The following is a 26,097-nucleotide window of genomic DNA, read 5'->3' on the forward strand; positions in this document are numbered from 1 at the left end:
AAAAATATGTAACACCAGATGGTGGATGCGATCTCTAGCGCTCTCTCTCCCGATCTGCCGCTCGCTCTCTCTCTCTATACGACTCTTGAATGCTCTTATTAATGTGAAACTTCAGTAAGGATTGACCACCTACGACTCTCTTTCGTATGTAAAACTTGGAAGAAGGAAGTGCTCCAAAAGTAAGGGTATTACTCGGTTACTCGTGCAGGCGATTCTTCTCCTGGCTGTGGCTGTGGCTAGTTTTTCGGTTCTTTTCTTCTGCAGCAAACAATAATAGAAACCACGGGAAGAGGAGGCCTCAGCCATAGCCACAGCCACACACTCAGTTCTCAGCCGCACAGCTCTCCCGCACGGACGGTTTTCGCCTTCGCCTCAGCCAGCGGCGGCCACTTTCGACTCTGACATCGGCGATATTTTCAATCTTTATAATTAGTATTTGTGGCGTGCGCTTTCGTTGATGTTGCGCTGATTTCTGTTTCGGTTTCGGTTTTGTTTCTGTTTCTGTTTGTTTCTTCGTTACCAATGCTCGGGGAATCGTCAGCGTTCTCTCTAAATCTCCTGAAATTCTCGGATAATTAAATGGCTCAAAGTGCGTGTGTTTTCCCAAAAATGCAAAACAAGCCAAAGTTTCAACCTAAAGTGCAAATGGAATTGGAAATAGACTTTAAATTGTCGCTGATCTGAACAGTGGATCCGTGGGGGCGACTGCTTCTTCTGTTGTGTGGCTATTTCCGTCGAAGCTGCCGCAAAAATCTCTTACAATTTCAATTATTTTTACACAAAATTCCGCTCCGCTCTCCGATCCGATCCGTTCTGTCTATACCTTTGATATATACTATATACGATATAATACCATCATTTCTACAAGAAAAACACCCGCTCTCTCTATAAACAGCTAAACAAAATACCAGAAATTAAAGCAAATTAATAAATTAGACAGAAGAACGAACCCCCTCGATCGAATCGATTCTTCTTCTCTCGCTTTTTGAGTATTATCCGGATTGTCGTCATCCGCCGGATGAGAGAGAGGGAGAGAGACCCACGCAGAAACCAATACACAGCGAAAAGTGGCCGATATGGCCACATTTCTGAATCGTTTTCATCGCGAGAAAAGCGAAAAGATTTTGCCAAATTCAAGTGAAAATCGAAAAACATCTGATGGCGAGGCGACTGCGACAGCGACGGCAACGGCAACGCCGCAGCAGCAGCAGCAGCAGCAGGCGCCGCGACAGCAGCGACGGTACATGAGGAGCGCCACCGCTGCCAGCGTCACACAGCTGCTCTCCGAAAGCTGCAACAGTCTGCTGCAGCGCTTTCGACGCAATCCAAGCGAACGACCTGATAATAAACAACAGAATCCACAACAACAACAACAGCAACAGCAACAAAAACGTTGCAGCAGCAATCGGTAATCGATGCAAAGGGAAATGAAGCAAAAGATTTTTATAATTTATTTTTAATTTTGCCTTCTTATTGCTTTTCTTTCGTCCAAGAGAAAAAACAACAACAACAAAACTCGGTCAAAATTCTCTGTCGGCGGCGATCATCATTTATTTATTCTCCTTCTTCTCTATTTTCACTTGATTTTATTTTCATTTGAATTTCCTCGGTGTCCGATCGGCGTTGATTTGCGGCAGAGTGGTCGTGGTCGACGCGTAATTACGAGTTTTAGTTGCAGCGCAGCCGCCTCGCTCGCATCGCGATACAGACAGTAGCTACAATCTTCTTTCTGCCAAAATAATCCTCCTCCTCCTCGTCGGCGGAGAAGGCCAATTATGTAAACGTTTCGAGTGCGTTTTTAATCGCGTTGAACTTCGGGGCAATCGCTGCCTGCCGCCTGATCACCCCCTGCCCTTTAAACTTTTACTGGTTCCAGTGTAAAGGAGAAGGAACCCCTTTCTTTGAACTTCCAGTAGTAGTTCCAGTGTAAATGCCACTCCTCTCTCTCTCTCGGAAAGTTTCCCCTCATAAGTAATCGTGCAAAAAAGTGTGAAAATATTGCCATAAATCAAATTCCACAATTAATGCCATAAAAGTGTGCTTGACATGATTCCAGTGTACTAATTCCCGATGAATTTTGATTTATCATTTTCATTTTGATTCCGACAGTCATAAATCATGCAAAGAGCAAGTGCAGTGATCCAGAGGTCGGATATTTCGAAAAGAGTGTTCAACGAGGGAGTATTTATATATTCCCCTCATAACCAAGTCATGGGAGTAGCGGAATATACTCGTTATACTCTTTCCTTTTTTGCCTGAGCTTTTGATGGCACAAAAGTTTGACCAAACACACAGCGTTGCACTGCAGCCGAAAAAGCTCCGGAGAAGCTTCCCTGTCTCTGCAGCCTCTCGCTGTCTGCGTTTTCGGGCTTCCTCCTTTCGATCTCCTCTCTTCTAGTAGAACTTTTAAATAACCGTTTGAAAAAGCATTCACTTTGCTTCCGCTCTCGTTCTCGCTCTCTCTCTCTTTGAATATTTGCTCTGCTCTTTCGTGCTCTCTCTTCGTCTACTGCAATTACTCCTTTATTATTTATATGCGAGCGCGCACGTTTAAAATAAAACGTAAATTGTGTATTACGCTTTGTTCTGTTTTTGTAAATATAATTTTTCTTCAACAACACAGAACTTTTATTGCTCGCCCGTTGCGTTCCGTCGGCAAGAGTTCAAGGCTTTTCTTGTGAAAAGCGCTCGCCGCCCCATCCCCTTCTTGCGCGTCACTTTCGATCGCTACGATCGTTTCGCTTCCCTGTTTTGCACCGCCCGCAAACTGACGGAAACGAATTTATTTTACAATTTACAGAAACAGAATGGATTGCATTCTGAATGAAGCGCAAGCGTGTGCGTGATTCGCGTGCGTTTTAAACCGCGCGCGCAGCTGGCAAACAAAAGAACCGTTCTTCCTATCACTATCCACCCACTCGTCCACACATGTTACCTGCTCTCGTCTCTCCTCCACTCTTTTGGGTCGCTCTCTCTCTCTTCCGCACTCTCTGGCTCTCTGTGTGGCGCGCAAGTGCGCAATATTTTCACACTTTTCACCAAAAATAAAAACGATTCCTCAATATTTTCATCTTCTTGTGAATGCCTCGCATTTCCTTCATCTTGATCTTCTTCTCGGTCTCTTTTTGGTCGTCGCATGAATTTTCCGAAAATTTTCCTCAGTTAATTTTTGGTCCGTGTCGTGGCAGCGCGTCCGTCGCGAGACCGTCCGTTCGTCGCGTGGAAAACGAAAGAAAAGCAATCAAAAGAAAGCAAAAGGAAAATCCCATCCCCCTTAAAGCCCAGCCGAATCTGAAAACTGTTTGGGATCGATCTCTTTCGTGCATTATAGAGCGGCAGCCGCCATAGCCGAGGAGGATACCAAAGATAGTAGCAGCAGCAGCAGCAGCAACAGCAAAGATCCAAAACCAGGACGCAGGAGCTCCTCCAAGACTCCCACGAATGACAGCAACAACAACAACAGTAGCAGCAGCAAAAGCAAGACAAATCCCTCACAGAAGCAGAGCAAACGTCGCCGGAGCTCGGATAAGTCGTCCAGCTCCTCCAGTCGGAGACACCCGGAAGCGGAAAAGGAACGCGATCGGGAACGGGAACGAGAACGAGAACGAGATAACGCCATGAGCGACCGCCACAGACGTTACTATCCAGGCGGCGGACTGGGCTACCACCCCACCAGCAGCAGCGGAAGTGGGAGTGGCAGCAGCACCGCCGCCATCATGGGTCGCTACCAAAAGAGCTCCACCACAGCGAACGCCCTGGACAGACTGCGCACCCACCTCAGTCCCGTGGGCGGCTACTACAAGCCGCTGATACGCGGCCTGGGGGGTGGCCGGCGGGACAGGGATCGGGACCTGGATGATGTTAGTATCGCTTTCATAAACGCCCGCCAGAGAGGGCGAGAAAGTGCTACAGAGCGGTGTGCAAACCAATGGATGCGACGGACCCCAGTCGGCCAGCCAGACCCATGACTCACCTGTTGGGCATTTCACATTTTGGAATATTTCTGTTCTGCAGACGAGAGATCTTCTCACCTGTCCATGACTCAGAGTCCGACCTAAATCTTTGACAACTGTTGAGCCCGTAACCTCTGTCGAGTAATTATTTTATATAGAACAGTGTTGCATTGCATTGTGGCAGCCATGGACCCCCATTCATTCCCCATTGCCACATATAGAAAGTTTTCCCTCGCCTATAGACTGACAGATATACGAGTCTGTGTAGCTATCGGAACCCACACGGCCAGCGTTTTATAGCGAGCGTGTTCCTACATACGAATACATGCCCACCCGATATATTCTCTATCTTTCTATATCTCAAAGATTCATTCTGTGCCGTGTGCGTTTGCGTTTACGTTTACGTTTGTCGAATTTATTTTCGATTCCAAGAGCCTCTGCTATATAGGAAGATATATGCATGTATTTTGGGTCTAGTCTGTGTATCTCTATCTCTACATCTGAGATCTCTGAGATCTCTTAGATGTGTGTATAATTTTCACGATTTTTTCTTCAGACATTTTTGTATATATAAACTTTGAAGGTCGTCGCGCCGTGGACGTTTTTTGTTTAGATTTTTCGCTTAAGGCATTCGAAATGAATATAAAGGGTATCCCCTTTGGCCACAAGCTACACTCTCTCTCTCTCTCTCTCTCTCTCTGCGCTCTGCGTGCGTGCATGCATGCCCCTTTTCCATGCCACAAGAATGCCTTAACCCCAGAGAGAGACACAGAGAGAGAGAAAGTCCCCACTTTAATGGCAATGCGGAATGAAAAGGCACCCGAAAACACCATAATTAGCCATTGCCGAAAAGGCCGTTTAAATGGTTCCAACATTTGGCCCCGAGTGCGCGACTCTTGTCTCTGGGTCTAGGTCTGCGTTTAGGGTCTGTGGACTGGGGTCTGGGGTCTGGGGTCTGCCTACAGCCGTCTATCGTCTGGGACTCCTCTTTTGTGGAGCGTGTGCTACGCAGACAGAGCGTAAAGAGTGTTTTACGCCCGTCGTTACCGTTGGTTTCACACGAGCGCCGCTCTTAAGCACTTTCCCTCTCCATTAACCATTTAATCCCCCGTTCAAAACCGTATCTAAATCCAACTTGTGCACTTCTGCGTCTGGTTTTCTCTTTGCGTGTGACGCACAGCGTCGGGACTTGCTGCTGGACAAAGATAAGACGCCAACCACAGCGGGAACGGGCACGGGAACGGGAGTGGGGGCTGGCAAGCAGTCGGCCATCTCCCGCCTGGAGAATAAATATTCGGACATACTGGAGCGTGCGGCTGGCAGGCGTCGCCACGAGGAGGATCGCGACAAGACCCTGGAACCGGACGACTATGGTGCCAGCAGTGGGCTAGCGCGCTCGGCCACTGCCCACCAGTTGGCCAAATCGAAGCTCTCCTCGAGCTCCTTCAATGCCGCAGATCGCAAGGAGCGAACACCGTACCGGACGCGGGCGCAACGGCAGCGCGCCGGCGGCTATATGGCCGACTCCAACGACAGTGGCTACCTGACCAGCGGCAACCGGTTGCTGGACGAGAACTACCCGGTGGACTACAGCAGTCGGTATGACTACCACGACGCCCTGCGTCTGGGCGGGGCCACGGGCTACCCCTCCAGCCGCTACGGTCGCAGAGGAGGAGGCGAAGAGGACCCTTCGGCGGCAGCAGCACCCTTTGGGGGCCGCACAAGCCGCGCCTACGGCCGGAACAAGACCAACGAGAATCTCCTGGCCGCCGAGATCATGGAGAGCGGGAGACAAGCGGCAGCGGCATCCATGGAGGATCGTCCGCTGAATTCGAGAAACCGTTTCGCCCACCGCCGCAGGGAGCAGCCCCCGCCCGAGCTGACCGCCGAAGAGCGGGAGATCCTGGCCGACGATCGCTCCTCGGAGGACAATGCAGCCATTCTGCTGCTCCTGCGGGAGGACAACCAGTTCCTGGAGGCCAAGAAGTTCGAGGAGCGCATGCGCAAGCGCCGCGAGCTGCGGGAGCGCGTCAAGCGCGAGGAGGAAGCGGCCGCGGAGGCCAAGAAGACTGAAGCGGCGGCCGCCTTGGAGCAAGAGGCAATTGCCAAAGCAAAGGAGGCAGCAGCAATAGCAGCAGCAGCAGCAAAGGCAGCAGCAGCAGCGGCTGCCCTGGAGGCCCCAAAGGAGGAGGCGGCCCCCAAGAAGAAGTCGCGCAGCAAAAAAGTAACTACAGACGACAGCGATGATGGTGACAGTGGCTCCTCCAGCACGTCGGAGAGTAGCTGCGACGAAGTCGATGGCGAGACAGAGACCGAAACAAGCACAGATTCGGCGACTGGTGTGCCACTAACCAACACAACATGCAACACTGCCACCTCCACCACAACAACAGACAAGGCCAACACTCCTCCTCCTTCCCCCTCTGTCAATGGCACCACCAGAACTACTACTCCTCCATTAGCCACCACCTCATCATCCACTAGCACTTCTGGTCCACTCTCTAACAACCACTCTCTGCCACACACGGCGGCAGCGGCAGCAGCAACAACAGCACACGCAGCAGCAGCAGTTGGCTCCAGCACCACCAACAAGAGCCGCTTTCTGCCCCTCCACTCCTCAGATCGCAATAACAATGACCTGTCCAAATACAAGCCGACGAGCAACCTCCTGACGCACTCCTCCAGCTCCGGGGCCCTGGCCTTTGGCGGTATCGGGGCGCGACTGGCGGCAGCGGATGCGCGTCGCCAGCAGCAGAGGTATCAGGGCGCCAGTTCGCGCACCGCCGCTGTGCTGAGCGAATTCGATCGTTACAAGCCCAGCCTAGGATCGGGTTCCGGTTCGAGCTACCTACCCGATCCGTACGGCAGTCGGCGGACGAATGGCCTGGGCCCGGGCAGCTCCCTGTATCAGCGGCCCCGCCTGGATGCCTACCACCAGCAGCAGCAGCAATCGTCAGCCTCGTCGCACTACCTGCAGCAGCAGCAGCAGGACCACTACCTGCTGTCGAAGAGCGCCACCTCGTCGGCGCTCTTCCAGAGATCACGCATTCCAAAGACACTCTCGACCTTTGTAAGCAGCCGTTGTAGCACCCCATACCATACCGTCTAATCGTCTTATCGACGATGCAGCTTTGTTGGCTTGAGCTTTGTTGGCGCCGACTGCCCTAACTGCAACTGCAACTGCAACTGCTACCCCTCAATTTCGAACCCCACCCCGCCCCTTCCTTCCAAGCTACTCACCCCCAAACAGACTTGCAGATCAAACAGCTAACATCCCAGTGGATCCCAGTGGATCGTGTTCTTGTTGAATGTCCAACTAACAGAGAAATGTCGAGGCTGCCTCTATCGATAGACCGTTTTGTTTTGCATGCAACTAAAACCAAAACCAAGCCCGCAACACGGAGGAAAACGTAAGAGAACTATATATAATCGTAACCCTGAACACACCACACCCAACCGATCTGAAAACCCTGGACTGATCTATAATCCCAAAGAAAACACGACTTATAATAGACTTTAACATGCCAATGGGATCATTTATGGTATATCAAAGTTTAGGGGAACTCTCTCCAGGATTTCCAACCCTTCTTCACATTCCAATGATCCCAAAACTTTATATTTTTTATATTTTATAATCTGACATTGATATAATGAGGGTACTCTCCAGAATAGAATAACATACCGTATTCTACTCATAAACTTACGAAAACTATTGAATATTACAGTTCGTTCTGCTAGAAACACAACTGGAACTATGACCTAAAAAACGACTTATGTACACGACCCTACGACCCATAAACGAAACGAAACGAACGATTTTTTCCAGCACTTAATTTGTTCTTTTACCAAAAGAAAACCTTTAAAGAAAAAAGAAAATAAAATACAAAGCTGGAATTGATTTTTTATTGCCCAAAACACACCCACACACATACACACACACACAGAGAATATAGATGAAAGACTTCTATATATACACGTCTATATATAGCACTATATACATATACATATATACAAACAGATGTGTATATGAAGCGTTATGTATGCCATATGCGTTATATTTATATTTGACAATATATATTTTATGATCTTTGTTGTACTTGTTTTGTTGTTGAATATTAACCATTTTTGTAAAACACACAAATCTCAAAAAATTTGTCCGAACTAATTTTCTTATCGAACAAACGAAACGTATTTTTCTCGTGTTTTTTCTGAATATGATGATGTAAATCACAATGATGATGATGATGATGATGATGATGGGTTTTTGATGATGATGTGCGCTCTCAACATGATGATGATGATGATAATGGATGATAACGGATGATAATGGATGATAATGGATTTGGATTGGATTTGGTTGGTCTCCGTGGACGCTTGCAATGGATGCTGTCTCTGTGGTGCCAACGCTGGATCCTTGTGGATTGTATTGATTGGCCCGGCCTCGTGGACGACGACGACTATCTGTGGACTATGCTGGACAATCGGATCGCCTATATAAATATATATATCTATTTTTGTTTCTTTTTTCTCTTTCTTTTTTTGTTTCTTTTTCTCTCTTTCAAATTACATACTGTTTGCCACACACGCACACACAACGCACTATCTGTGTACGCGTCTGTATCTGCCACCCACCGAACTGCCACTGCCACTGCCACTGCAACGACAACCTCGCCCCGCCTTGCAACAACCCACTACCAAATTCGCTATCAAATGCTCGCCCCGCCGTCGTTTCGCTACCTTTCAACGGATCAACGAATGTACCACCCATCAATGCAATCCAATCGCTGCCACAACCAACCACCAACCACCTGCAACAACTACAACAACAACAACAACTACGTCCCCACGTCGTCGTCGTCGATTGCTCCTCCGCTCCTCGAATGCTCCCCGAATGCTCGCTCGCTTGCCCAAACAGACAGCCAAGCCCGTCATCCAAGATGATGCTGATGGTCACTTAATTTACCACACCGGAGACATTCTCCACCACAGATGTTCGTGACAATTTTTTGTTTTTAATTTTCCTTCCATATTTATGTTTAGAAAAGAACCACAAAAAAAAAAAGAAGAAAAACACTCAACTCAAAGTCAAAGCCAAGCAAAAAACAAAAGAAAAAATAACAAGAGAAAGGCAAAACAAAGGCTTCTACTCCAACTCTCTTCTCTACTCGTAACTCTCTTATTAATTCAAACTCTTTCCAAGTTTTCTTTATTATTTGTTAATTATCCGCACACACACACACACACACAAACACACCAGAAAGGTCGAAAGTCGCGTCGCGCCGCGCCGCGTCTCATCCAAAATTTTCACACAATTTTCGACAGTTACTTCCTTTCAAGCAATTTGTCTTTGAATTAAATTTTTGCCTCGAACTTAATTTTCCCCGTCCCCATTTGGGAAAACTTTCGCTCGCGCGCCGCACAATCTCAAACAATAATAATTAACGAAATAATATTGAAAATGAAAAATGAAAACTCAAACTCATTTGCGCACACTTTTTGCCTAGAGTCCTCCGATTCGGTTATTGGGTGTAGACCAGACCTCATCGTATTTAGTTGCTATTCAAGTGTTACTACAGGTCTAGCTTTAGAACAGACAGTACTAACTAACGTTTAACACCAACCACTCTCGATGCAATTGGCTGAGACACTACTACAAAACTGCCTTCCTTTTGCCAAATTTCAGATAAGATCATGGCCACACTCGGCGAGGGCACATTCGGACGTGTGGTCAAAGTAAAAGACATGGAGCGGTAAGTACTCGAATCTAGGCCTCTAGCCCTGTAACTAATGCCCTTCTCCCTTTTCAGTGATTACTGCATGGCCTTAAAGATTATCAAGAATGTGGAAAAGTATCGCGAAGCTGCCAAGCTGGAGATCAACGCCTTGGAGAAGATTGCACAAAAGGATCCGCATTGTGATCAGTGAGTCTGCCATTTCCCACATCCCTAATCAATCCTCTACAACTACATTTCCCTCTATCTCCCACACTATCTCTACAGCTTGTGCGTGAAAATGGTTGACTGGTTTGATTACCATGGACATATGTGCATAGTTTTTGAGATGTTGGGTCTAAGTGTTTTCGATTTTTTGGTAAGTCAATTAGAGATTGAGTCATTTTGGTTGTCATTATCTGAATTTTCCATTTTCTATTATTTTTAGCGAGAGAACAACTATGAGCCATACCCGCTGGACCAAGTGCGCCACATGGCCTATCAATTATGCTATTCTGTGAAATTTTTACATGACAATCGTTTAACGCACACAGATCTCAAGCCGGAGAACATATTGTTTGTCGACTCGGATTACTCGGCTCACTATAACCATAAGATTGTAAGTGAAGATTGTAAGCACTTGCGTTTCAATCATAGATTATAACGCACGCGACTTTATCTAGCAGAACCGGGAGGTTCGACGTGTCAAGAACACGGACGTTCGTCTGATTGACTTCGGTTCGGCCACCTTCGATCATGAGCACCACAGCACAATTGTCTCGACGCGACACTATCGCGCGCCCGAAGTCATACTGGAGCTGGGCTGGTCACAGCCATGCGATGTCTGGTCCATTGGGTAAGGAGGGGATTGAAACCTTGTACCATTTGCATACTCTCATACCATTTATTCTTGACAGCTGCATCTTGTTTGAGCTATATCTGGGAATCACACTCTTCCAAACGCACGACAATCGCGAGCATCTGGCCATGATGGAGCGCATCTTGGGACAAATACCATATCGCATGGCACGGTAATACAATGCAGCTCATGCTTTCATATTCTAAAGCGCAGTACCCTTCACCGAAATCGTCTAATGTGTAGCAACCATACTCTTTATAGCAAAACCAAAACAAAGTACTTCTACCACGGTAAGTTGGATTGGGATGAGAAGTCCAGTGCGGGACGCTACGTGCGCGACCACTGCAAGCCGTTGTTCCTGTGCCAACTGAGCGACAGCGAGGACCACTGCGAGCTGTTTGGCTTGATCAAGAAGATGCTGGAGTATGAGCCATCATCCCGCATCACGTTAGGTGAGATAGAGACCTACATCTAGACTATCTATTTTGATTTTGTGCTAACCGAAACCCTTCATCCAATTCTGCAGGTGAGGCCCTACGCCATCCCTTCTTTGACCGGCTGCCACCGCACCAGCGGGTTGGTGAAATGAGCAGCAAGCAGCCCCTCTCGTCGGGCAGCAGCAGCCGCGAGCGATCGCACAGTCTGTCCAGATGAGAATTACAGCGATTTGGTTATTGTTGACAGGCAACGTTAATCAAGCGTCCAATCATGCAAACTTACACAAAAGCAACAACACAACGCGACAACAGACGTCCAGGGACGGGTACGTCCTGGAGCAGCAGAATCGGAGAGCAAGCGCAGCGACCACAACGGCGAACCCTATTTTAAGTGCTAAAAGTCTTTTACTTTTTAGTTTTGTTAACTTGACTTGTATAGAGATGTTTCTTATACAAAAATCCTACATTGTTTTCTCATATACATACATACTATACCATTTTACCATGCGCATGTTGCTGCGCATCATTCAGAGCTGTGTAGCGCCACGATTGCGCCTGTGCATTGTATCATACCCGCCTATAGTGTTTGTTTTGTAATAATAACCAAATCGTGTATAATATTGATAGTGCGGTGCGTCTCCCCACAAACCCCGACACCGACACTGATTGAATGAACCAACCAACCTAATTGTAAATGTCATTGAAATGTGAGCACCTCGAGATGGATGCAAAAAACCGACTGCAATGATGAAACGAAGATACAATTGTAAATGTAAAAAAGTAAGAAGTCAGTCGCTAATTGAAATCGCGCTAGTTGAAATGCATATGCATATGCAACCCCATCAGCAGCACCCACCCTGTCATTGCAATGGGATCTCGACTAAGTTGTAATTAATTAATACAAAATGTACACCATTTACCATTTCGAGAGCGTGATCTGTAAGCTAATGCAAGCCATTATATCACTCGTACCCCACTCGTAACCACACTCCACTCATGTACCGATGTACATATGTAAGTGTAAAGAGCAATTGTTATGCCGCCCCGCCCCGCCCCGCATGCATCTATAGCGTTTTGCGTTCGCAGCGCATTTTGTGTAAATTCGGTAGCAGCCCAGAGTCATTTCTCTTAGATTACGAGATGTTTTCAGATGTGTAGAATTATCGCGCCAATCCGTTTTGTTCGTTTTCGTTCTATTGTCGAATATCGAAAACTCAACACACATTTATCCATTACATGCTATAATACCGTATGGACCCTAGAGAAAGTATATGTATACCCATATACTAAACATACTTAATTCAAATGATTGTGAGTTAGTTTAATATTACATAAATATTAATTATAAATTACATTATTTGCAATTTAACCAGATCACCAGCCTATAAGATATAAAAAAACCAATATTGTCAAGTTACTGCAAATTGAAATAAATCTTTAAAAAACAATTTATTATTTTATTTATTCACTGACAGACCTTTTAGCGGGTTTAAAACAAAAACCAAATGAACAAAAATTAAAAAAATTATGAGGTACAAAATATGCGCTTTTCGTCGAGAACCTACTTTTCCAGTATCGTAAGGGTCCAGACTGTCGATCAGCATCAAAATCTAGAGTTGATTGGGACCTTATCTGCTTGTGCCAAAAATTGGTAATAAAGAAGATACCTCACAGATGTCTATAGTACTCGCACACATAATAATAAATATACAATAAATATACACAAGCTTCTAGAGAAGGCTCTCCATAGTGTTTGGAGGAGTTTGCTTTGCCAAAAAAAGGATCGGCACGCCTCTGCAACTGCTATTGTGTAGGTGACATCCCTAGCAAGCCAAACACTGCACTTTCTGCTTTGGTTCTCTTGTTGTTTCACAATGCAGTTCACTTTCTGTGGAGTAGTGGAGCGGCAACTCTACTCCCGCTTTTTCTCCTTTATTTCGGTGTATGCACGGGGTTTCTAGTTTTGTAGAGCAGACATAAAACACAAGTTGAAGAAACCCCCGAACGACTTAAAGACAATGATTGTCCATGAAATGGAATGAATAGTTTTATAGTAATTGGTTACATTTTATTATTAAAATATGTGAAGCCAACTGAAATTCTCGAACGCCTAGAAGATTGGGACATTGAGTTGCCGCAGCAAAAAGATCAAGCACTTAAGTAACGGACCCGACTTGCGCATTTTGGCCTGGTAGCGACCTTCCTCCGTGCTGAACCCCCAGACTTCTTCCTTGTAAAACCACAAGACAATACTGATCAGGAGCAGCACCACGAGACATGTGAAAAGACATGAGTTCACGCTGAACACCTGTGAAACTACGTCACAAAATTCCTGGACGAGAGTTTCCACAAAGGCAAGAAGATCGTTTGGTGCGACCTCAGGTAAATTTTCGGGATTTCTTTTAGAAGCATCACACGGAACCACTGCTGGCTGTGGCTGATCATCAACTGAGAAACGGATCATAGATTGAAGGGCTGACTGGATTGCCTCCAGCCGCTCATCTAGACGCTGGATAATGTCGCGTGATTTTTTAACATTATCAGGGCGAGCTGCTTTTCTGCGTTTCTGTGCCGTGTTTATCATTATATTCGCTTTCGTCTTCGTCACTATCTTCTGCACCATTTTGTTCGCCTTCGTTCTGCTATGCTCCTTTATGTGTGGGAGGTTGTCGGTGGCCTTCAGCTGAGAGTCGCCGATAAGCCATGGGGAGCTTATGTGGCAGAAGTCCTTGGCCGTCTTTGACGACGACGGCTGAGGATCCAACAAAGTATCATCCATTTGAAACTCGACCTTTTCCCTACAGACCGATGGCTTTTTTGAACATGCTATAGGTTCTAGCTCGTTGTCTTCGATAATAGGCTCGACCACGTTTCCGTAGATCGATGGCTCTACAGAGGTAACTTTTCGTTCCAACATGTAATGATCGTTCTGGGCCCCTAACTTTTCACTAATGACCGATGACTGCAAGGATGCCGACGTGCTGTATGAAGTGTCGCTGCTTGATTCTGAAGATGATGATTTGAATTGCATCCGTGTCGGAGGCTTCGAGAGTTTCAGTTTTTCATCATTTGTCATCAGCCTGAAAGCAGAGGAAAGAGGTTTAGGATCTAATAAGGTGCCCATGGAAGTCACACTTACATCCGGTTAGGGGAAAAATGCGTTTTCGGCATAATTGCTGATTTTTATTTTTTTGGAACAAAATGTATAATAATTGTGTGTAACGATGACGAAAGCCTTTACTGGAGTGCCTGAGCCTGCTGGGGCAGGAATATGCCTCACAAACCAAAAACTTTCCATATACAGATAACCTGATATGAGGAATAGGTAGAATGTCTGAACGAACACAATATGCAGGTGCCTCGCTGATGCCTCCTTATGTTGCCAATGGATTGACAGGACTAATCCGATCACGAAAAATTCTTGATATTATCCCAATTCCAATAATTAACCATTAACCATCTATTGTTTTCCATTTATTAATTTATTTGTTTTTGTGGTTCCGCTAAGTGTGAATTCGTTTCTTGCATTTTGTTGTACAATTATAATTTTACAATAGTTTCAACTAAATAAATAATAACAATTTATAAATATAATTTCTCTTTATTTGCTTCTTTTCGCGATTTTCTCAGTGTGTGTGTGTGTTTGCATTCGCATACGGTACGACATAAATAATTTGTTGGTTTGTTGAGTTAACCGGGCACAAATATAGCTGCTTTTGATTCTTTCGTTATTTGTTTTTGTATGGATTTGTTCAGTAAAGCCAAAGTACATATTTAATCGAGTAATTGATGGTTATCCAGTGCTGAACTTAGTGGCTAAAGTTCGTCTTAGGCTACCTATTTATAAAAATAATGGTTAGATCTACAAATTGCAACGAAAACAAGAACCTATAAGAACCTAAATCTATACGCAATAAATAAATACTTAACATGTACATCTGTTAGGGTTAGGGTTAGGGATATCTATATATATATATATATAGTTAAATATATATAATATGTGTATATACAAAACAACTTAAATTCTGCGCCGCAGCGCTGTCTAAGAAGCAACAAAACCTGTCGCTCACTTATGGTTAGAACCATCTTTTGTAATTCGATTTCGATTAACATTTTCTGGATGCATTATTGTCTATTTCAAATGTGTGGCAGCGCCGCCCGGCGACGCAACTAAACAGGGAGTCGTGTGGGTCTGTTAAACAAGAGAAAACAACCAACTCCAAAGCGACACTCTGTCTCTGAGCTGAGCCAGAGGAAGACATCTAACTAAACTGATTTTCTACTCGTACATAGTTACACATTCATATGCTGTAGGTATTTATATACTAAGTTTGTGGCCTGGCCCCTACTTGTGCCCAATGACGAGCGTGTAGTTCGCTGTGCTTACTGTCGACGACAACGCCGACAACGCAGGTCATTTGGCCAGCTTCAGGATCTCCGTCCTGCCCCCAGGCGCAAGTTCTGATCCTCCACTGGCAGTCACTGCCGTGACTGTTGCCCCTGCTGTTCCCATGCCCACTGAAGCGGATGGTGGAGCGGGCGCAATGCGTATGGGCTTGGCTCGCTGCTGCTGCTGTTGCTGCTGCTGATTGAAGAGGCCACTCAGCGTGGCCGCCGTGCTGGCGGTCAGCACCATGCTGTTGGCTCCACTTGTGCTGGCCTGCTGGCGCTTGCTCCGCGCCAGTCCATTTATTTTGTTGTTCGTTGAAGAGGGCTGTGGCGGCGATGGCTGAATTACTGCGGCTGCTGCTGATGCTGCCGATGCTGCTGGTCCTGCTGCCGGAGGAGAAGCAGCGGATGAAGATGAGGATGCTGCTGCCGCTGTGGCTACAGATGTGGGTGTCGAGGAGGCTGAAATATTATCCAACTCAGTCATTGCTTCTTGTATAGCCCGCTCGAGTTGCGAGTTCAGTTTGCGGCTCCTTTGTGGTTTGATGATGGTCGGGGAGTGGAGTGTTTTGTGTGTGTGTATGTGTGGTTTTGGAGTTCGGGTTTTGGGTTGGTTTTATTTTATTTTATTATTTTGCGAGTGTCGAGTGGTGATGATGATGTTCATGTTGATGGTTATGCATATAGACACACACACGCATGGAGCACAGAGAGTTATACACGTTGGGGTTGGCAGGGCAGGATATAATTTTGGTTCAGGTTCAGCGCATATCAAAAAAAGAAACGAGAAGATTAATTAGCAAATTAAAAATCGAATACAAAGAGTAAATCAAAGTTAAATCAATTAAATTTGCTAACAATAACAAAATTCTATCTACTTATTCAAATTGTAATCAATTCTCAATTAAAACAACTACAAAAGTATCTGCAAAATGGATAAAAATTGCTAGAAAACAAAATTTAAAATGGCGAATGGCAAAATAAAACTCTTACGATAAATCTATAAAGAAAAGTACATTCATATAAAGGAAATATATATCGAAAATATACGTATATTCATTCTACGTCTAATAATGTTCTAGTCTACGGTGCTGGTCCTCTGGTGTTCGCTAGATCTTCTCCCCCTTCTCTTCCTGAATCTCATCTGAATCTGAATTGTGTTCCCCACTCTTCAACCGGATGGATGCTCACTTTCTGGTGTCCTTCTGGGCCTTGTGATGCGCCTCTAGACCCTCGGAGAGGCTTTGCAACGAGTTGACCGGAATCAGCTCGGAGGTGGAGCGGCCGCCGCCGCCGAACCACTGCACCCACACGTGGTCGAACTGCTGCGAGGGCGTGCACACGCCGTCGGGCATCTTGACGATTTTCCCGGGCCAGGCGGGATGGCCCCGTGCCGGACCCCAAATCAGTTCCCCAATTGCAAACGATCGAGGCGGCATTAACGGAGTGGCAGTGGTTGTGTGGCATGTGCCACGGCCAGAGCCGCGCTGTGGGCGACGCGATCGTTTCGTTGGTGTGGTCTTGGTCTTGGCCTCCGGCATCGTGGTGGATGATGTGGCGCCTGGTGATGCGGCTGCTGCTGTTGCTGCTGTTGCTGCGGCCGCTGACAGGGGCTGCGTTGTGCTGGGCGACTCTACGGAAGGCACACAGAGGCACATAGAGACTTGGACATGGGACATGGGTGGACATGGAAGAGGCGATACCAGCACCACGGATTACAAGCAGGCAGAGCGAGAATTACAAGCGGTACAAGGCTGGTCATGCAGTGGTCATTGCGCTGAGTCGCGTCATCGCAGTGTGGATGGTTAGTGTGTTGTGGTGGATGCAGTTAGTGCTGGACATTAGAGGTGCGCTTACGGCGGTTACGGCCTTACCCTGGTAATCAATGTTAACTACTTTGTGATTATGGAGGAAGGTGGTGTTGCTGTTGTTGTTATGGTGGCTGTTGTTGTTGTTGTGCTGCCCGACTGGCGGCTGTCGGAGGTGCATGAGCGGGCGATGGCCCTGGCTTTGACCCCCCGCCACATGAGTGGCTCCAGCGGACGACGAAGACGACGATGACGATGTGATGGACATGGACATGGGCATGGAGGCAGATGTGGTGTTTGAACGAGAGCTGGAGTTGGCCAGTCGCATACCTTGGCCCATCAGGCTCATCCCGTTCTCGAGCGCCGCCTGCGATGTGATGTGTATCCGTCGAATCTTCGGTTCCGAATGCTTGTACATCCCACTCGGCTGCGTGAAGAGATTGCTGCTGCTGCTGCTGTTGCCGAAGCCTGAAAGGAAGTCTGATTAGAGAATGGCTGCCACATGCCACATGCCGCATGGATGATCAGCAGTACTCACTCCGCTCACAGTCTGTGGAAGATGGCGACTGCCGACTCTCGACACTCTGCGGCGAGACGGCGGCATCCGGTTCCGAGCTGGAGACGCATTGCACCTGCCACGAAAGGATGGTTAAATAATGAGTCAAAAGGGGATCGTCAGGAGCCACAAACCATATCACTGCCAGTGCTCCGATGGCTGGGAGGTCGCTCCGGGCTCCGTGGACTGCATGTGGTGGTGTCCGGCGGACTGGCCGCCGTTCCCTGGCGACCCATCGAGGAGTCCGTCGTCAGATAGGTGGTGCCCTGGGCCTGCTGCAGACTGATCTGCTGTGCCTGCTGCTGCTGCTGCTGCTGCTGTTGCTGTGATGGCTGCTGCTGCTGCTGGATCTGGATGGTCGTCGTCGTGGGACTCGCCTGCACGAAGGTGGAGCCGCCACCCTGCTGGCCCGTCGGCATCACCAGGCCCATGGGCGTGGAGTAGATCTGTCCAATGGGACTCAGCTGCCCGTTGGCCCCCACAATGTACTGCTGGCCGCCGCCGCCGGGCGAGATGAAGGAGGGCTTGCTCTGGGGCGACGGAGTGCGCAGCATCACGGGCCCCTGGGGCGTCATCAGGCTGGTTGTGGGCATGTTCTGGATCTGCAGCAGGGTGGCGTCTGGGGCCATCACCAGGCCCGCGGGCATCAGCAGCTGCTGCCCGATGAGGTTCACCTGCTGCAGGATCTGGCCGTTCTGCAGCAGCAGCTGCTGCGTCTGTTGCGGAGCCGCGGCATTGGCCTTGTTCACCACGATGCCCTGGATGCCGGGACTCAGCTGGAACTGCTGCTGGAACTGTGGTGCAGCAGCTGCTGCTGCCGCCGCCGCCGCCTGCTGATGGAGCAGGGCGGGCGCCTGGCTGGGGATGCTGGGCGAGATCTGGGGGGAGTGCGTCTTGGCGGGGGATCCACCACTCGCCGGTGGCGGCGTGTGGCACACGGAACTCTTGCGCTTGCGCGGCCTCCGTTTGGCCTCCGGCGAGGTGATGATCAGCGTCTGGCCCTGCGACGGCAGCGCACCTGGATGAGGCATGGTCAGCACCTGCTCCACGTGCTGCTGCTGCTGCTGCTGCTGTTGTTGTTGATGTGGATGATGATGATGGTGATGATGCTGCTGCTGCTGATGGACAATGTAGCCGCCGTTGGCAAGCGTGTTGAGCAGCACTGTCTGGCCACCGGCTGCTCCGCCTGCGCCTCCTCCTGCCCCCTGTCCCGCCTGCGAGGTGATGATCTGGTGGTGCAACAGCTTGCCCCCGGAGTTGAGTATCACCGTGTTGCTGCTGCCGCTGCTCGAGGTGGCTGCTCCCACCGGCGAGGGCTGGCTCACAATGTAGCCGCCTCCCGGCTGCGGGTGCAGCTCCTGGTGCTGCTGCTGGATGATGCCCGCGCGATGGTGATGCTGCTGCAGATGCGGATTCCCCTGCTTGCTGTGCTGCGGCCCTGGGATGACCAGCAGCTGGCCGGAGGAGGTCATTATCAGCTGACCCCCGCCATTCGTGGCGCCGGCCATTTGGCCGGCCATCGCCTGGAGCTGCGCCATTCCGGCCTGGGAGCTGCTCAGCGTGGTGATCGGTCGCCCCGTGATCCCAGTGCCCGCCGTGGTGGTCACAATGCTGCGTGTCATCGTGGCCACTGCATTGCTGCTGGCCACAGTCAGCCTCTGTCCGGCGAGGGACTGGTTCTGCTGCTGGCGCATCACACGCAACTGGGGAGCGGCAGCGGTAACCTGTCCCTGCGCCTGGGTACGCATCTGCAGGATCTGCGGGGGCTGCTGATGATGCTGGTGTTGCGGCTTTGGTGATGGCGAGGGCGTGCTCTTGCCCGAATCCAGCAGCGAATCCGTGGGCGAGGACAAGCTCTGCCTGGGACTCTCGTGGCTGGTGGAGATGGCTCCCACTTGCTCGGGCCGCTTCTCCACAGCGTCCTGCAGCACTGCCGCACTGCTCGAGACGGGCGACTCCTGGGGCGGTGGCACCACCGTGACGCTGGTAATCTGTGGCTTCTGTGGCCGCGCAAAGGCCTGCGTGTCCACCTGCAGAGTGCGCTGTCCGGGACTCCCATTGGAGGAGGCATTGGCATTCGTTCCCACTGATTCCGCTTCCCACTTGCCGCCAAAGACCGACAGCCGTCGTATCCTCTGGCGCTGCATCTGCAGTTGCTGAAGCTGCTGCTGCTGCTGCTGCTGGGAACTGTGCACAATGGGCTCCTGGGGCAGGGCTCTGGCCGACACCGTCACGGTCTTGGCCCCCGTGTCTAGGCCCCCGCCCAGCGTATTGTGCAGCAGGACGGTCTGTTGCTGCAGGTATCCGGCGGGGTCGTCCTTGAAGTTGGGCTGCTGCTGCTGTTGCAGCAGTTGCGCTGCAGCGGGTGGAGGCAGCGTCACGGGTAGAGGCAGGGAAGAAGGTGCTGTTGCTGCTGCTGCTGGCGGCTGCTTTATCACATGTCCTCCGGCTGAGCGCTTCGGGACTCCAACTCCAGCTGCAGTTCCAGTTGCAGATCCTCCTATTGCTATTCCTATTCCGGCTAATGCTTGACTAGTTTGCATTACAGTCGTGGGCGTGGGCGTGGGCGTGGTCGTGCCCGTTCCATAGGCATGGCTCCGTGGGGGTAATTTGTTATTGCCGTATTTGTGGCAATCAGCTTCTGGAAATGGAGCAACAAATTGAAAAGGCAAAGTCAGTGAAAGGTCAAGACATCATCCTTTTTGGTTATGCAAAGCGCGTCGCGTCCTTAAAGTGCCCGCAACGTGTCCCCTGCGTGGGCCACAAACAACCACCCACCCAACCACCCACCCACACGGCACCTCTCCTCTAAAGGTCGTGCAACTACAGAGGCGCCCAAAGCACAAGGAGGCCACGGGGGAGTGGGGCTGTGGGGCAGAAGAACGACCCGAATAAAATCAAAACACACAAAAACGTGCTGCTGCGAGAGTCAGACGAAAGTAAAGGGGTTGCGGGCTGAGGGGGGTGGGGGCCCCTCGTGGGGCAGCTCCAGTGGTTTTTAAGCAGCGGTAAGGATATAATGGAGGACTTATAATTAAACAACAAAAACAAAAAGAAAACCCGCCACTCTCCCAATTTAGTGCCCTTTCATCCAAATGCAAAGAAGAACCCGAAGGACAGAGCTCTCTCTCAAGTCCGGAACTTTTGATACCCTGGCATTTGCAGCGAACGTATGAAAGATACTCGTAAGGGAATGAAAAACGCTGCTCATGTACAACAGAGTTTTCCAATTCTTTTTATACCCTATACTCAAAAAGATTATAGGGGCATATTCGATCTGTGGGGAAAATGGAGGTGTGTAACACCCAGAAGGAAGCTTTTCCGACCCCATAATGTATATATAATCTTGATCAGCATCAATAGCCGAGTCGATTGAGCCATGTCTGTCTGTCCGTCCCTATGAGCGTCTAGTGCTCAAAGACTATAAGAGCTAGAGCAACGAAATTTTGCATCCAGACTTGTGTGATATGCCCCCGCCCGATTATTTCATTACTATAAGCAAGAGGAACAGATACAGGTGGCTACGGAGCTCCGTCCACGTGCTAACTCCTTTTCTGTCTCTCACACACTCTTTGTCGTGCAATGTTAGCACCGTCTGGCGGAGGAGAGCCATACTGAACAAAGGTATCGGGTATAAATATAGAGTTTGACTGAAATTTTGTTAGAAATTTGTTTCTTTTCTCCGATTGTTTCTATGGGGGCTACGAATAGACATATCTATATATCGCCTTTAGTGTTCGAATCTTCGATTCCGACTAATATAATGCTTTATATGATTCCTCCGTTTATTAGCAGAAGAGTATGAGTAGATGTGGTCTGTGATCGCTCTCTCTCTCTCTCCTTGGGATCTCTGACTCTGTCGTTGAACTTTGCTTCCATTCGCTCTCCCCATTGAAGACTCCTTCCTTCCTCTCTCTCTCTCTCTCTCTCTTTCAAATTAAGGACTCAATCATTGACTAATCGTTCCGATTGGGAATACGAGTATACACGATGTATACCCTATACTCTCCACTGTTTTAAATGATATAAATAAGGAGGACTTTAGCCACTGCCCGAAATTTTATCCGCCTTTTGCAGATATACAAAGCATGCAAAAAAATAGAAGAAAAAACCCTCAAATAGAAAAAAACAAATACCTCCAACCCAGAAAAACCCAGCGAGAACCACAGAAAATTTAAATTCATTTGGCATTAAGCTCGCGAAGGGGAAAGATTTTTAGCAAATACTGGCCACACCCCCCGCCCACAGCGAGGACACCCACGGAGCGCACGGACCACAACCACTCCGCCACTCAACTCCTGCCCGTGCCAGCCCCCTGCCCCCTGCCGCCGTGCCGCCCTGTGGCAACCCCTCTCCAATGCTGCAGCAATGCCACGCGAAAATTTCTAAATCGTGCAAAACTTTTGCTTTGTGCGGCGTTTTTAATGCGACGCTGATTGGCCCTCGCGCCCCACCCTCCACGCCATCCGTGAGCCATTCCCTGGACGAAGGACCCTGCAAGTGCCCGCTGCATATATTGTGGCTAGTGGTGGGGGCATGGTGGGGCGTGGAAGGCGTGGCTGGTAGGCGGTTCGAAATGGACGCGCTCTGTGCTAAACTTTTGCCATCAAGTCCCTTTTGTTTCAATTAACCTTTTCATTTGAAAGTTTTTAACAATGTTTGCCGAATGTTTGGCCAACTGCTCAGCGTTCCATCCTCTATCTCTCTCCCACCGCCACGCCTCCTCTGTCTGTGGCAAGAAGGTGGAATGGTGGCTGTGTGTGTGTTAGGTGTCGCAACCCTTTTCCCGAAATTGGCAACAGTTTTGCAGTTGTTTTCCTTTTTCATCCTGCAAATATCTCAAATGGAAATCAAATTGCTTTGAATTGCTGGAAGAAAAAGTCTTGCAGGAATGCTGAACCGCCCCCCTCCCACTCAGGGCTGGAGCAACGATAAGGACGACGCTCCCCCACCCCACCGGATGCAGAAGAGAGCGGTGTCAATGGAAAGTTTTTTGTGAAAGCTTCTGAATGGTTGAAAGGATGATTGAAAGGCGAGCAGCAACGCATCCCATAGAAATCTTCAACGAATTGAGAGCACCCTTCAAGGCGGGGCAGGAAGGAATAGAAGAGAGGTATCTCAGGGGTTCCCTAGTCAATGATCTAGCACCTTGAACACACCCATTCCAATGGGGGGCAAAACAATCACTGAGACCTGCCTAAAGCTCTTTCCAGAGCCCCAACAATTTCAATTCTAGTTCTCTCTCTCCCCGGCAGCCCCGCCCCCCCGAAAAACTGTCCAAAAACTGCCTCAGGCACTTCGCAAGTGCAAATGTTTCCGAGTCTTTAATAAACATAACATTTATTTAAGGCTTAAAGGGGTTTAAACAACACCAGGAAAAGGACGAAGGCGGGTCGGGGCGGGGAGAGACAAACATCCGAGAAATGTCTTTGAGTAACGCGTTGGTTTGGCGGAACGCGTCGAAATCCTTTGTTCTGGTGTCTCTGGGGCCATGCAACGTATGGGAAAATCAAAACAGGCTAAAGGAAAAGCAGCCAAGGGAAAAAGTCAGTAGGGGAAGGAGAACCCCAAGGTTGGGGCGACAGGATTAGGGGGCGGTGGCCGGGAGACAAAAAGGGAAGCATCCGAAATGCAATTCCCGCCTGCGGGGTGTGCCACTGCCACTGCCAGTGCCAGTGCCACTTCCCGTTGCCAGTGCCCCGAAAGCTGTCTTAAGCTTGTTGAACTCTCGCTACTGCTGCTGCTCCTGCAGCTCCTGCTGCTGCTGTGTTTGTTTGCTGCTCGTCAGCTTTCCCTACCCCCTCTATCACTCTCTTAGTTTTCCCTTATGTTTGTTTCCCAGTGTGCATTTTCACTTTATCATTGTCGAGGCATCGTTTTTCACTTGGCAGCAGCAGCAACAGCAACAGCAGCAGCAGCAGCCACAGCCACAGCCAACATCGAGCACCTTTTCCACTTGGATCTGTTTGCACTTCCACCCACACACACACACACACACACACTCGCATGCACATCCTGAAATGTGTATGTATCGCTGCATGTGTGTGTGTGTGTGTGTGATCCATTTTCCGTTTGCTTTTGCTTGGGCTCTATGGCTGGCATTTCCTTGGCCTAGCCTTCCGTGCACTTTTCGCACGTATCTACACTAGTTTTCCTTTGCCCTGACCTCATCCTTCCCATCCCTTCGCCCTTCGCCCTTCTACCCCGTCTACCCTCCCCCACCCCTCTTGTGCATCCTGGCGTCGTCTTCGTTCTGTTCATCGTCGTTGCGCCATCGTGTTTTTTTTTGTTTCATTTTCTCCTTGCAGTTGCGCAAAAATGCAGGCTGGCAGCGCACTCACATTTCTTTTCTATAGCATACTTTTGCGCTGGCCGGGAAAAACGCTTGCCCGCAGGGGAGCCCTCTGACAGCCCAGGGTTGCCATGGCGCAGCAAATAAACGACTAAAGCGTCTGGTCTGTCATTCCTTTGGGGCCATCAAAAGGAGAAGCAAATCATTTCATTTGATTTGAGTTGCGTTTCGTTGAGTTCAGCGCCGCGCTGTGAGATTTTATTTAATCTACTTTTTGCAGCTTTGCCATGGCTTTGGCATCTCCCATCTGTCAAATCGTCTGGCAACCCTGGCTGCTGGCAATCCTCAAATATTGCAGTTTCGCCTTTCGACGTTTGTGTTTGTCGTCGCTTAACATTGATTAAGTTGGAAATGTGGTGGGGTATGGGTTACAACGACAGGGACAGGACAGGGCTTCTATATATATACATATGTACTCTTTTGGTCTACATTTATACATACAAATGTGTGTATGTACATATGTATGTGTTTTGTTCACCTTTGTTGGCCATTTCAGGTGTGGTTGTTATTGTTGCATGGACTGTTGCCGCCGTTGCAGCCGCTGTCGTCGTCGTCGTCGTCGTCGCCGTCGTTCTCATCAGCGTCGAGAACACATCACTGACAGCTGCTGGCCCAGATATGGATACAGATACAGATACGTTTGCGGCGGGCAGCGTCGTTGTCGTTGTCGCATCATTGACACTCTGCTGCTGCTGTTGCTGCTGCTGAGATTCAAGAAATCGCCGCTGGTGCAGGCAAGGTGTCGTCGTCGTCGTCGTCGTCGCCGTTGTTGCTGATTCGACCGTGGCTGCAGCAACTGTTGGCAGCTTCAGTGGCATATTAGGCACCTGAAAAAAGCAAAACAAAAACAAACAAATGCCTTAATTAGTATAAATTCTGTGGAACAATCGTATTAGGTGCCGCCGCCAGTACTGTGATGTCAAATCGGGAATTTAATCAAACCCGTGATTCCCCCTCCCTGCCACACACACACTCAAAACGTAAACAACGAAAGCGAGAGGGGTAAAGGGGGTCGGGGTAGGTGCGCGCCCCATTAATTTGCATTGAAAACGTGAGTCGCATTTTCTAAAAATTATTTAAGCGCCGACGAGCCCTGGGCCCCGTTTTGTTCGCCTTTAATACATTTTTCTGCAATATGTTCTTTAGTTTGCATTATTTGTAGCCAATTTTTATTGGATTTTGTAACTTTTAATCATTGCCGATGATTGAAATTGAATTAGCCCCAAATTAATTACAAATTATTTTTTAACTTTAAAAATTTTAATGTTTGGGGCGTTCATTTATGACGTGGAAATCCCCTTCTTCCTTCCCATAAATCTTGTTTACTTTTGCCTATATATTACCTATGAGTATTTCTACAAATATTCAACATTCGATTCAATAATTGGTCATAATTTTCTTTTAACAAATTCTTTTTATTAGTCACCGAACATCCTCCGAATTTGGTTATTTAAATTTTCGATAATTGTCAGAAAATTCAATTTAAACCCAAAACTAGACGTCCCCATCATTTTTTCGCTTTAATTCGATTTGGAAAAGGGTTCTTTTTTCCTGTGGAACCCTACCTATCGGATGTAATTTCAATTGAAATTTTGCACAATTTGCAGACCATTTTTATTCAATTTAGTTTTGGAAAAAGGGACTCCAATCGAAGGGTTAGTTGCGGGGCATCGGCATGGCCTGATGTGTTCTATAATTTGCAACAATTGAAATCAGATACAAATTTCACACTGAAATTTTCAACCTATTCCCAAGAGACTCGTTCTCTCCCTCTGGCAGGTATCATCCACTCTGGTATTCCCTGTAATCAGGACTCCCCTTCGATGATGTGTTTCCTGTAATTTGAATTAAATTCAATTCGATTCGAAAAGATTCTCCATCCAATGATTAGTCGTGTGCCCCTTGCTATGGCTCAAAGTGTTTTCTAATTTGCGGCACGTGAAATCTGATACCATTTGAGAGATACCCTCAGCCCTTTATTTGCGTTGCCAAAGGACGAGGGACGAGGGTTATTTTAGGGCGTTATTCCTCC

The 26,097-nt window shown here is 48.4% G+C and overlaps 3 protein-coding genes across 17 annotated transcripts in view; 1 reads left to right on the top strand and 2 right to left on the bottom strand.

Annotated features, from left to right (window-relative positions):
* Positions 1–12,408, top strand: part of LOC6587608 (serine/threonine-protein kinase Doa) — a 40,023-nt gene extending 27,615 nt beyond the window's left edge. For 3 of the 13 annotated variants that reach the window (XM_026994710.1, XM_026994707.1, XM_002013511.2), the window contains 9 exons: positions 8,869–8,944; positions 9,637–9,703; positions 9,761–9,874; positions 9,953–10,043; positions 10,113–10,283; positions 10,351–10,520; positions 10,582–10,695; positions 10,785–10,975; positions 11,050–11,177. In XM_026994710.1, coding sequence (XP_026850511.1) covers positions 8,869–8,944; positions 9,637–9,703; positions 9,761–9,874; positions 9,953–10,043; positions 10,113–10,283; positions 10,351–10,520; positions 10,582–10,695; positions 10,785–10,975; positions 11,050–11,177 — 1,122 coding nt within the window. Of the gene's footprint in view, positions 1–944; positions 1,409–3,331; positions 3,861–5,133; positions 6,446–6,487; positions 7,024–8,868; positions 8,945–9,636; positions 9,704–9,760; positions 9,875–9,952; positions 10,044–10,112; positions 10,284–10,347; positions 10,521–10,581; positions 10,696–10,766; positions 10,976–11,049 lie in introns of those variants that run through there. The other 10 variants (XM_026994703.1, XM_026994709.1, XM_026994704.1 and 7 more) reach the window with 8 other exon arrangements.
* Positions 12,409–13,026: 618 nt separating this feature from the next.
* Positions 13,027–14,162, bottom strand: LOC6587577. The gene is made up of 2 exons (XM_002013512.2): positions 14,100–14,162; positions 13,027–14,040 (listed from the first exon to the last, which is right to left on the bottom strand). The coding sequence occupies exons 1-2, from the start codon at positions 14,129–14,131 to the stop codon at positions 13,071–13,073; spliced, it is 1,002 nt and encodes a 333-aa protein (XP_002013548.1). The 5' UTR covers positions 14,132–14,162; the 3' UTR covers positions 13,027–13,070.
* Positions 14,163–14,433: 271 nt separating this feature from the next.
* Positions 14,434–26,097, bottom strand: part of LOC6587195 (mediator of RNA polymerase II transcription subunit 15) — a 29,502-nt gene continuing 17,838 nt past the window's right edge. The window contains exons 4-9 of one of the 3 annotated variants that reach the window (XM_026984578.1): positions 24,544–24,892; positions 17,848–20,354; positions 17,696–17,789; positions 17,488–17,625; positions 16,541–16,982; positions 14,434–15,811 (exon numbers count right to left, since the gene is read on the bottom strand). In XM_026984578.1, coding sequence (XP_026840379.1) covers positions 15,286–15,811; positions 16,541–16,982; positions 17,488–17,625; positions 17,696–17,789; positions 17,848–20,354; positions 24,544–24,892 — 4,056 coding nt within the window. In that variant the 3' untranslated portion in view covers positions 14,434–15,285. Of the gene's footprint in view, positions 15,883–16,540; positions 16,983–17,487; positions 17,638–17,695; positions 17,790–17,847; positions 20,355–24,543; positions 24,893–26,097 lie in introns of all 3 variants that reach the window. The other 2 variants (XM_026984579.1, XM_026984580.1) reach the window with 2 other exon arrangements.

The sequence above is a fragment of the Drosophila persimilis genome, unplaced genomic scaffold (assembly GCF_003286085.1).
Source record: "Drosophila persimilis strain 14011-0111.01,24,50 unplaced genomic scaffold, DperRS2 tig00000000-arrow-pilon, whole genome shotgun sequence".
In the NCBI taxonomy this organism is placed as follows: Eukaryota; Metazoa; Arthropoda; class Insecta; order Diptera; family Drosophilidae; genus Drosophila; species Drosophila persimilis.

Coding starts and splice junctions, on each gene's coding strand:
- LOC6587577 (XM_002013512.2), bottom strand. CDS start 14,131: ATGCCGAAAACGCATTTTTCCCCTAACCGGAT. Junction 14,041..14,099: donor CATTTTTCCCCTAACCGGAT/GTAAGTGTGACT, acceptor CTCTGCTTTCAG/GCTGATGACAAATGATGAAA.